This window comes from Microcaecilia unicolor, chromosome 3, assembly GCF_901765095.1.
Source record: "Microcaecilia unicolor chromosome 3, aMicUni1.1, whole genome shotgun sequence".
Taxonomy (NCBI): domain Eukaryota; kingdom Metazoa; phylum Chordata; class Amphibia; order Gymnophiona; family Siphonopidae; genus Microcaecilia; species Microcaecilia unicolor.
Genome location: NC_044033.1, coordinates 296166294 through 296178720, shown reverse-complemented (window position 1 = coordinate 296178720; position 12427 = coordinate 296166294). Strand labels below are relative to the sequence as shown.

The window sequence follows — 12427 nt, the reverse complement described above, 5'->3', positions numbered from 1 at the left end:
GATGACCAAAGCTCACGGGGGCGTGTTGGCGGCGTAGCGAAGGCAGGACTGGGGCATGCCTAACACATGGGCGTCCTCGACCGATAATGGAAAAAAGAAGGGTGTCCCTGACGAACACTTGGAAGACTTTACCTGGTCCTTTTTTTCTTAAGACCAAGCCATAAAAATGTGCCCTAAATGACCAGATGACCTCCCCTTACTCCCCCAGTGGTCACTAACCCCCTCCCACCCTCAAAAAATTTATTTAAAATATTTTTCCAGCCTCTCTGCCAGCCTCAAATATCATACCCAGCTCCATGACAGCAGTATGCAGGTCCCTGGAGCAGTTTTAGTGGGTGCAGTGCACTTCAGGCAGGCGGACCCAGGCCCATCCCCCCCTACCTGTTACACTTGTGGTGGTAAATGTGAGCCCTTCAGAACCCACCAGAAACCCACTGTACCCACATGTAGGTGCCCCCTACACCCCTTAGGGCTATGGTAGTGGTGTACAGTTGTGGGGAATGGGTTTGGGGGGGCTCAGCACACAAGGTAAGGGAGCTATGCACCTGAGAGCAATTTCTGAAGTCCACTAGGGTGCCCGGTTGGTGTCTTGGCATGTCAGGGGGACCAGTGCACTACGAATGCTGGCTCCTCCCACAACCACATGGCTTGGATTTGGTTGTTTCTGAGATGGGCGTCCTCGGTTTCTATTATTGCCAAAAATCGGGGATGCCCATCTCTAAGGTCGACCTAAATTTTGCGATTTGGGCGTCCCCGACCGTATTATCAAAACGAAAGATGGACACCCATCTTGTTTTGATAATACGGGTTTCCCCGCCCCTTCGCCGGGACGCCCTGCGAGGATGTCCTCAGGAAAACTTTGGCACCCCTTTCGATTATGCTCCTCTTTGTTTCATGTTTATTTATGTACCTATACACACAAACATACATAATGAGGGCAAATTCCAAAAGTTATTTACCTGGTTAAGAGGGTTAGGAGTGGAGGAGTAGCCTAGTGGTTAGTGCAGCGGCCTGCGAACCTGGGGAGCTAGATTCAATTTCCACTGCAGCTACCTGTATACTTGTAGTATATCAAGTCCTTTTCCCTTATTTGAAAATTATTTCCCAAAAAGTGGTATTCTTTGTATACGTTTTCAAAAGTAATTACAAAATGTTTAGAAAAATATGAACACCAAAAGAAAACCTCTCTTTATATAGAATGCAAGATACTTAATATAATACTATGTTCCTGTGAAGTGCAAATAGAGGAAATAACATGGGTCACTTTTCTTCATCGGCATAAAAATCCCTTTTCTCTTTTAGTCCATGTTTACTAAAACCTTCACAGGAATAACAAGCTCCTGGATCAAAAAAAAAAGTTTTAGAAGTGAAAAAATACTTCAAAATCATAGTAGACACAAACGTGCAGACTGTGGCCAGAGTTTCGCTACTGTGGGCTGTCTCAAGGCGTGCATGACATCGGTAACTTTTAAACACAAGCAGGCTTATTTTCGAAAGAGAAGGACGCCCATATTTCGACCCAAATCAGGAGATGGGTGCCCTTCTCTCATGGGCGCCCAAATCGGTATAATCGAATGCCGATTTTGGGCGCCTCCAACTGCAGTCTGTCGCGGGAACGAACAAAGTTGACGGGGGTGTGTCGGAGGCGTGGTGAAGGTGGGACTGGGGCGTGTTTATAGGCCGAGGAGAGATAGGCGCCCTCGGCCGATAATGGAAAAAAAAAGTGCGGCAGTAGCGAGAATTTGGGTCGCTTTTTTTGGACCCTATTTTTTCACAAACAAGTCCCCAAAAAGTGCCCCAACTGCACAGATGACCACTGGAGGGAATCGGCGATGACCTCCCCTGACTCCCCCAGTGGTCACTAACCCCCTCCCACCAAAAAAAAAGAACTTTAAAAACTTTTTTTTGCCAGCCTCAAATGTCATACCCCAGCTCCATCACAGCAGTTTTCAGGTCCCTGGAGCAGTTGTTAGTGGGTGCAGTGGACTTCAGACAGGTGGACCCAGGCCCATCCTCCCCCCCCCCCCACCCACCTGTTACACTTGTGCTGGTAAATGGGAGCCCTCCAAACCGCCCCCAAAACCCACTGTACCCACATCTAAGTGCCCCCCTTCAGCCATAAGTGCTATGGTAATGATGTAGAGTTGTGGGGAGTGGATTTTGGGGGGGATTTGGGGGGCTCAGCACCCAAGGTGGTATGGACTTGGGTGGTATTTGAAAATTTTTTAAAACTTTTTACAAGTGCCCCCTAGGATGCCCGGTTGGTGTCCTGGCATGTGAGGGGGACCAGTGCAGTACGAATCCTGGCCCCTCCCACGTCCAAATGCCTCGGAGTTGTTCATTTTTGAGCTGGGCAGCTTCGGTTTTCATTATTGCTGAAAACTGATACCGCCCATCTCAGATCCGCCCAAATCCGATGCATTTGCCCGGCACCAATCGTATTATCGAAAAACAAAAGATGGACGCCCATCTTTTTCGAAAATACGGTCTGTCCCGCCCCTTCGCAGACCCGTCCTCGGAGATAGTCACCCATGGAAATGGGCGTCCGTGTTCGATTATGCCCCTCAATGTGTCTTATCCCTTTCAAGACACGTTGTGTTTAAAGGTTACCGATGAAGAAATGTGACCCATGTTATTTCCTCTATTTGCACTTCACAGGAACATAGTATTATATTAAGTGTCTTGCATTTTATATAAAGAGAGATTATCTTTTAGTGTTGATATATTATGACTCTCTTTCTTTTGTTGATTATAAAAATACTAGTAAAAAAGGCCCGTTTCTGAAAGAAATGTAACAGGCGCTAGCAAGGTTGTCCTCTAATGGCAATTATGTTTTTAAGGGAACTGTTAGGAGAGAGTATGTGTGAGAGAGTGAATGAGTATGTGTGAGAGAGTGAATGAGTATGTGTCAGAAAGTATGTGTGAGAGAGAAAGAGTGTGTGTCACAGAGAGAGAGAGAGTGTGTGATTGAGAGAGAGACAGAATGTGTGTGTGTGTGTGTGTGTCTGTCTGTGTGAGTGAGTGTAGTGTGTGTCCCGTGTGCACCAATTATGCTCTCTCCCCTGCATTCATCCATATGCAGCAAACGTCCTCTGTGCCCTGCCCCCTTCATCCATCCATGTGCAGCATCTCTCCCCTGCCCCCTCCATCCATCGTGGTGTAGCAATTCTCCTCTGTCCCTTGCCCTCACTACTACTACTTAACATTTCTAGAGCGCTACTAGGGTTATGCAGCGCTCCCCTGGCCTCTCCTCCATCCACCCATATCCAGGGCCCCCCTCCCTCCCTCTCCCCTCTGAGTTCCAGGCCCCCTCACTACCTCTCTCTCTATGTGCCCTCCGAGTTCCAGGCCCACCTCCCCCCTCCCCTTTGAGTTACAGGACCCCCTCCCCTTCGAGTTCCAGGACCCCCATTCTCATTTGAGTTCCACACCCCCGCGCCTCCCTCCCTCCACTTCGAGTTCCAGGATACCCTCCCTTCCTCCGAGGTCCATGCCCCCCTCTCCTCCGACTTCCATGCCCCTGCGCCTCCCTCCCTCTCTCTCTCTGCCCTCCAAGCACGACCTGTCCTCCGGCAGCCCCTCGCCTTCCTAAGTGCTGGCTATATTTTAAAAATTCTTACCTTGGGGTGCGGCGTCCACAGTGAAGGCGAGCGGCGCTTCAGACTGCCTTCGCATGTGTCTCAGCTCTGCCTCTCGTCCTGCCCTCATTTCCTGTTTCCGGAAGGGCGGGACCAGAAGCAGAGCTGAGACACATTCGAAGGCAGTTTGAAGTGCTGCTCGCCTTCACTGTGGACGCCGCACCCCAAGGTAAGAATTTTTAAAATACAGCCAGCAGTTAGGAAGGCGAGGGGCTGCCGGAGGACAGGTCTTGCTTGGAGGGCAGAGAGAGAGAGAGAGAGGGAGGCTTGGGGGCTAGCAACTATACAGAGTTCCCCGCCGTTGGTTGGTTGCCTTGTGCTGCTGTCGTACCGTTTCTTTGCCTCTGATACTTCCCTCATGCTGGTGACGTAGCGTTCCTTTGCCTAGCAACTGCAGCGTTCCCTTCCCTCTCACTGTTCCACCCTCGACGTCATCATGTTTTGACGCGAGAGCGGGACAGAGAGAGAGATGGTTACAGAGTTATGAACCCTTACGAACCCTTCACTGCAGTCTGCCATGGAGTCAGCTTCAGAACGTTGGAGGTGCAAATTATTATAGTAGATGAACAGCTCTTTATTAATCCACCACTATCATTATCTCGAAGTCTTTTGAAAATAGTCAGAAGTCTCTACAATAAGAAAAGGATCCTCACAAAATTAAGCTCCGTGCCTGCAGGTTAAAGTAGGCTCTGGTATTACTTTGTGGTGTTGTCAGGAGGACCTACTGTTCTGCTTTGAGTGCAGCAGCTCTTGGCTCCTCCACCCCACACACTCCCAGAAGCTACTGCCCTAAGTGACCTCCTGATTCACCTAATGGTTAAGGTGGCCCTGCCTGGAACTAAGATGAAGTGAACAATAAATGACTGGCCCTTACGCTCATAGCCAGTCAGTGGCAAAGCCAGGATTAGAAATTGCAGATTGGTGTTCTAAAATCCAAAAATGACTCTCATGGGCAAGAAAGGGATTACTTCATGGGCAAGGAGGTGTTTGGACAATGAAACAGGCTACAGAGATATGGAGGGATTGATGTTCAAAGCGATTTAACCAGGCTCCTGCCTGGTTAAATAGCCTGTGGAGGACTACCTGGGGATATTCATCCGCACTTTAACCAGATAATGGCACTGAATAACCCCTCTAACTGCCTAAGCCAGAACTGGCTATGTTGTGAGCGGTCCAGGGGCAGAGTCAGCACTTCCTGGATAAGTGTCGATATTCAGCACTTAACTGGATAAGTTAGCTGGACAAATTGGACCACATAAAACACAGTCCTATTTTTTGTCCGGTTCAGCTTATCTGGTTAAGAGCTGACTATTGACCCATACTCCGATAAGTACTCTCTGTCCGCACATATCCAGGTATTCAGTGCCAGTGCTTGGACATGGCTGACATTGAATATCCAGACATAAAGCTGTCAGCAGCAGAAAAAAATCGCTGACTGCCGGCAGCTGGATATTTATGCCAGATATTCTTTAGAGTGGCTTCAGTAACGCAAGTTGTATCAGATGTGAAATCTGTCCTGCTTTTTACTCCGCAGAGGTCCCAGGCTGCAATGATACAGTGACCTGGAGAGACTCCCCTGGCTCTCACAGCTCTCTTCTCCGTCACCATCGAGAGGCACGGATCATCTGTTCCACCCCATCTGATCTCTCAGGGTCACCCACCCCAGTGCATACCAGCAGCCCTGTCCACAGTAAAGAAAGGTACTCCCAGCTGTGTGTGTGTGCATGTGTGTGGTGTCTTTAAGCAGGGGCGTAGCCAGACCTCAACAGGAGGGGGGGGGCCAGAGCCCAAGGTGGGGGGGGCATATTTTGGCCCACCTCCGCTGCTGCCCTCCCGCCATTGCCACCCCCCCCGCCTGCCTGCCACCGCTCCCTCCCACCGCCTCTGGAAGGTATCGGCTGGCGGGATTCCCCAACCCCCGCTAGCTAAAGCATTTGTCCTGCGCTAGTCATATATTGCCTGGCGTCTTGTCCTGTTTCATGCTCAGTTTCATTAAAACATGCGTGCACGGCACTGAAAATGACAGGGCGCCAGGCAATGTAAGACCAGCGTGGGACAAATGCCTTAGTTGGTGGGGGTTGGGGACCCCTGCCAGCTAAACTGGGGGCCCCAGAGCCAATTTGGAAGGGGGGCCGGCCCACGCCCCAGTGGTCCCCTGTAGCTAAGCCACTGTCTTTAAGACTGGAGTTCAGCACCCCCTGTTACTTTACAGTCTGTGGCAGTAGCTGTTTACATGACCTAATTTGAGTTAATAGAACTTGATATACTGCCCTTCCTGCAAAGCATAACAGGGAGGTGTAAAGTTTAAAATTAAAATTCAAGTTCAAGGAAATAGAAAGAGAAAAGCAAAAAAGAAGTTGTGCAATCCAGAGCTTCGCTACCAATCAGTAAGGGCCCCTCTTACTAAAGCTTAGCATGTGCTAAGTTCCACATGACCATAGGTATAACTAGAACACGCAGTATTTAATGTGCACTAAGTTTTATTAAAAGGGCCCCTAAAGGTCACGTGTTGCCATTCTACAGGACAGACACTGAAAAGCAGAGCTCCGTGCGCGCCTCCTAATAACCGGCGAAATATCAGCTAAATAGGGAAGGAATCATGAGAGATTTGCTGTGATAGCTGTGGAGTCGGTTACCTCACCAGAGAGCCAGGAAGATATAGCATAAGTGGTGAAATGACGACGAAAACAGTGCGCAAAGACCGGGAGAAATCGAGGCTGTCTGAAAACAAAATAGCCGACCTACACATCCCGGGGGAGACAACAGTTGGATTGGCGTGGATGGCTGAAATTATAGCTGAAGTGATGGCGGCAGTTGAAGCAGCATTAGATAAAAAGCTGCAACAAGGCAAGATGGCGTCCGAGTAGGAAGTTGGCGAAACAGCTCCGTTAACTCACCTTGTTCTTATGAGTTTCTGAGTTTTTGAAAAATAATTTTCATGCCTAAAAGACGGGGTAGACAGAGGGTAACCCCAGCTCCCCCTGTACGACCTCAGTTGGGTCCGATGGACCGTTTCGCTACCCGAGGAGGAATAGCAGGGCAAAATACTTCGCTGCCGGGAAAAGCGGTGAGAGGTGAACAGCTCTCCCCGCTAGAAGGGGACATCACTCTGAGCCCTGAAACGCGGAGTCCTCCTGTGATGCCGGCAATGCTGCAAGATGGATGTTGTGGACTGCCTAGAAGGAACGGGGGAAGCCAGCCCGAGAGCAGGGGCAGACATGAGCAGTGGAGTGCCGATTCCAGCGATGCAGGAAAGCGTCGCTGTGAGTTCCACAGGAGGAGCAGGAGAGGTAACGGAAGAGGTGACGGCCAAGCCTAATGGAGAATTTCAGAAAATGAGCCAGTTACAGTTTAAAGTACTATCCACGGAGAAACCAGAAACTATTACCCTGGGGACAATATGGGACGCCTTGGTGAGTCTAGAAAATTCCTTTATTCAGAAAATTTCCTCGACCTTGGTAATTACTCAAACACTCCCAGGCAAAATGTTAGAGCTGGAAGAACAATTGCAACAAACTAGAGTGTTTGAACAAACTATTAAGGCAGAGAATGACAAGATTAAAGGCTGCCAAGCAGCATTAATAAAAGAAAATTTATTACTACAAAGAAAAGTAGAAAATCTTGAGAATCAGCAGCGAATGAAAACTTTGAGACTCATAAATTTTTCTAAAGTGCCATCTGTAGCACCTTTGTTAACTTTTAAGAGATATCTCTCAGAAGTATTAAAAATCTCAGAACAATTGTACCCGCCGGTCTCAAGAATTTACTACTTGTTACCTTATAGTAAGAAACCCACTGGTCAAGCATTAACGACAAACTTGGAAACATCATTTGAGGAGTTAAATGTAAATCTTTCTCAGACAATAGAAAATGAGCTGTTGGATGTACAACCAGCTACTCTGATAGTGGACTTTGTGTTGCAACCAGATCGGGATTGGATCTTAAAAACTTTTTTCTCTCATAGAGAGGAAATTTTTCTGAATTGTAAAGTAAAAATATTTCCTGATATTTCTAGGCAAACACAGAAAAGGCGCCAGGCATTTTTGAAACTCCGTCCTCGAGTCCTCCAATTAGGAGGAATCTTTTGGCTCAATTTTCCTTGTAAATGTGTGATAAAACTTTATTCAGTTAAATATGTTTTTTATGAAAGTGAGCATTTGCAGAATTTCCTGGACTCTAAACAGGTTTTGGCCACTACCCCATCGTTAGTAATCCCTGTAACATCTACTCCGTAAGAGAAACAAGCTCGGTTTATACTCCTACTAATTATCCTGAAATTATTGAATTATTGTTTGATGATACATTTTCAAAGTGTTTTTTTTCTCTCCTTTATATAAATGCTTAATGATAAATCTTTGAATTGTGCCTTGCCCGAATTGTGGACTTGAGATGTACAGTGGTGGAAATAAGTATTTGATCCCTTGCTGATTTTGTAAGTTTGCCCACTGACAAAGACATGAGCAGCCCATAATTGAAGGGTAGGTTATTGGTAACAGTGAGAGATAGCACATCACAAATTAAATCCGGAAAATCACATTGTGGAAAGTATATGAATTTATTTGCATTCTGCAGAGGGAAATAAGTATTTGATCCCCCACCAACCAGTAAGAGATCTGGCCCCTACAGACCAGGTAGATGCTCCAAATCAACTCGTTACCTGCATGACAGACAGCTGTCGGCAATGGTCACCTGTATGAAAGACACCTGTCCACAGACTCAGTGAATCAGTCAGACTCTAACCTCTACAAAATGGCCAAGAGCAAGGAGCTGTCTAAGGATGTCAGGGACAAGATCATACACCTGCACAAGGCTGGAATGGGCTACAAAACCATCAGTAAGACGCTGGGCGAGAAGGAGACAACTGTTGGTGCCATAGTAAGAAAATGGAAGAAGTACAAAATGACTGTCAATCGACAAAGATCTGGGGCTCCACGCAAAATCTCACCTCGTGGGGTATCCTTGATCATGAGGAAGGTTAGAAATCAGCCTACAACTACAAGGGGGGAACTTGTCAATGATCTCAAGGCAGCTGGGACCACTGTCACCACGAAAACCATTGGTAACACATTACGACATAACGGATTGCAATCCTGCAGTGCCCGCAAGGTCCCCCTGCTCCGGAAGGCACATGTGACGGCCCGTCTGAAGTTTGCCAGTGAACACCTGGATGATGCCGAGAGTGATTGGGAGAAGGTGCTGTGGTCAGATGAGACAAAAATTGAGCTCTTTGGCATGAACTCAACTCGCCGTGTTTGGAGGAAGAGAAATGCTGCCTATGACCCAAAGAACACCGTCCCCACTGTCAAGCATGGAGGTGGAAATGTTATGTTTTGGGGGTGTTTCTCTGCTAAGGGCACAGGACTACTTCACCGCATCAATGGGAGAATGGATGGGGCCATGTACCGTACAATTCTGAGTGACAACCTCCTTCCCTCCGCCAGGGCCTTAAAAATGGGTCGTGGCTGGGTCTTCCAGCACGACAATGACCCAAAACATACAGCCAAGGCAACAAAGGAGTGGCTCAGGAAGAAGCACATTAGGGTCATGGAGTGGCCTAGCCAGTCACCAGACCTTAATCCCATTGAAACTTATGGAGGGAGCTGAAGCTGCGAGTTGCCAAGCGACAGCCCAGAACTCTTAATGATTTAGAGATGATCTGCAAAGAGGAGTGGACCAAAATTCCTCCTGACATGTGTGCAAACCTCATCATCAACTACAGAAGACGTCTGACCGCTGTGCTTGCCAACAAGGGTTTTGCCACCAAGTATTAGGTCTTGTTTGCCAGAGGGATTAAATACTTATTTCCCTCTGCAGAATGCAAATAAATTCATATACTTTCCACAATGTGATTTTCCGGATTTAATTTGTGATGTGCTATCTCTCACTGTTACCAATAACCTACCCTTCAATTATGGGCTGCTCATGTCTTTGTCAGTGGGCAAACTTACAAAATCAGCAAGGGATCAAATACTTATTTCCACCACTGTAATTGTCGTGGATAGATATATTTACTTAATAACTATTTCTTTAAGATGGTGACATTACTCTTTCTGTACAAGAAATTTCTTGTTGTTTATTTTGAAATTAATAAATAAAATATATATAAAAAAAAGCTGCAACAAATATATGATCGGGCAAAGGAGGCACATGAGCGTATAGATAATCTATGTTTGGAGCTGGGTTTGGGACTGCAGCGCACCTCTGATTTAGAGGAAAGTACAACGGCGCTGAAGGACTCACAATCAACATTGCAACAGAAGGTGATGGATTTAGAGGCTAAATTGGATGATCAGGAGAATCGCAGTAGAAGGAACAATTTGCGCTTAGTGGGACTCCCGGAGACACTATTGGATAAAGACTTACCATCTTTTTTGGAGGAGTGGATTCCGCGGGCGCTGCAGCTTGGAGATCAGCTTCAGCATTTTTGTGTGGAAAGAGCACATCGGATTGCACCGATCAGATCGACCAAGATTGGTAATTTTTAAAAGCCTGAACTTTAGACATAAACATCAGATTCTGAATGAGATGTGGAAAGGGCGCCAACTTGCATATCAGGGACACAATATATTGTTCTTCCAGGACTATTTGCAGCATGTGCAGCAGCTACGGAAAGCTTTTACACCCGTGTGCACTGAATTATACAAGGAAAAGATCTGCTTTACATTCCTGTATCCAGCTAAACTGAAGATTACGGACAATGGCACGACCAGACATTTCTGCAGCAAATGAATACAGAGGCGAGCTAGGAAGAGATTGGGCCGCAATTGCTGCATAGGCAGTAGGACTGTGTGAAACTACATATGCCTGTTAGGCCTTCAGAAGAGGTGGGGTGGTTGCTGATTAAGGTGGAGATAGTAAGGCGAGAAAGAGATGTTTGTGGGGAACGTCTGATTTCAGGGTTACCTATTGAGTTCTGTATTAGAAGAAAGACGTATTGGGTTTAGGCTTTAAGGAGATTGGAACAATGGGATATGTATGGCATATCACAGTGAGACAGATGAACATACACGATTCTAAAAAAGGCATAGAAGGGGAGGAGATGTGGGTGACGGAGGGTGACTTGTCCTGATGGAGGAAGGGGAAAGACAAGGGGAGGGGGGAGGGGGAGGGTGGGCGTCTGATACAGAACAAAGAGACGGGCATGGAGGATGGATGATGATATGTAGATTTGGGTTATGTGTGGGAGTGTGAGAGGGAGTCTGGGAAGAAGCAGGTGTTCGTTGGATGTATATGCGAGGATGTTGGAGCTGGGGCAACATGCTCGCTTGATGATGATACTGTTGAGATACTGTTGAGAATTTATTTATTTATTTATTTATTGTATTTGTACCTCACATTTTCCCACCTTTTTGCAGGCTCAATGTGGCTTAAATCAAAATCAGAGTGTGTGTGGCGATAACGTAATGGGACTGAAAATATACTCTTGGAATGTGGGTGGTATATCATCGCCCATTAAAATAAAGAAAATACTTCAGAATTTGAAGAAGAAAGGGGTGTCAATAGCTATGTTACAGGAGACGCATTTATCATCTCTGGAACATAAGAATTTACAAACTTGGTGGGTAGGCAATATGATAGAGGTCCCTGCGGTGGGGAAAAAAGCAGGGGTAGTGATCTTATTCCATAAGTCTCTTCAGGTGGAAAAACAGCATATATATGTGGATCCCGAAGGGAGATATATTGTGGCTCGAGTAATGATAAATGAAGCATCTTTTCTTCTGGGTAATGTGTATGTCCCCAATGTTTACAATAAGCAATTTTATAGGAACATCATTAGCAACCTGCAGTCGGCTAACCACACGGAGCTGATCATAGGAGGAGATTTCAATATAATGGCGGACCCAGTCATGGATAGAACGTCTATTGATGTCACAAAGGGCATACCGCTGTTATGTGATGTGTTGGGGGTAGTAGATGTGTGGAGGATGCTGCACCCGGCAGTTAAAGATTATAGTCATTACTCCCGGGCACATCACACGCAAGCTCGTATAGATTATATGTTGGTAGATGAGGGGAGTATTGCTAGGGTTCAGGCAGCGGATATAGACCCAACAATTATATCAGATCATGCGACTATATTTATAGAATTGAAAGAGCGGGGGTCACAGATCGCACAGAGAAGGTGGAGATTCCCCCCAGAATTATATTATGATCAAGAATTCTTAGCATTTATAAGGGATAAATGGATGGATTATAAGGTTCATAATGGGGTACATAGCCATAATACAATTTTTTACTGGGAAGCAGCGAAGGCTGTTTTAAGAGGGGAGATAATTGCATACTGTAGTCAAAAAAAGAAACAAAGAGACAAAGATATAATTAGGCTGGGGCGACAATTGACTACCTTACGGACAGCATATGTTATAACTTCAACAAACCAAATTTGAGAGACGCTTTTGGCCATTCAAGCAGCTCTCAATGAACTGTTGCACCAAAGGGCGATTAAATCGGCTGCCTATTATAGGTATCAACTCTATAGATATGGGGATAAACAGGGTAGACTGTTGGCCCGAATGGTGAGACAAAAGACAGGCATGGAAAGAGTGCTGGCCTTATGTCAACCTTCGGGAAGATTGGTATACACTCATGAAGAGATTCAGCAGATATTTTATGAATATTATAAGACACCACATGAATTAGATTCATCACATGAGTTAGATTCATCAGATGAGTTGGATCCAGGGATGTATCTTAGTAACTTAGAGTTACCAAAATTGTCAGAGCAACAGAACATGATGTTGAACAAAGCTATAGACCCTGAAGAAATTCGAAGGGAGATAAAGAGAAGT

At 46.3% G+C, this 12427-nt stretch overlaps 1 protein-coding gene across 3 annotated transcripts in view; it reads left to right on the top strand.

Moving 5' to 3' along the window:
• The window catches only part of TNS2 (tensin 2), a 336420-nt gene that overhangs the window by 210263 nt on the left and 113730 nt on the right, over positions 1–12427 (top strand). For all 3 annotated transcript variants that reach the window (XM_030198195.1, XM_030198196.1, XM_030198194.1), the window contains exon 19: positions 5173–5338. In XM_030198195.1, coding sequence (XP_030054055.1) covers positions 5173–5338 — 166 coding nt within the window. The remainder of the gene's footprint in view (positions 1–5172; positions 5339–12427) is intronic.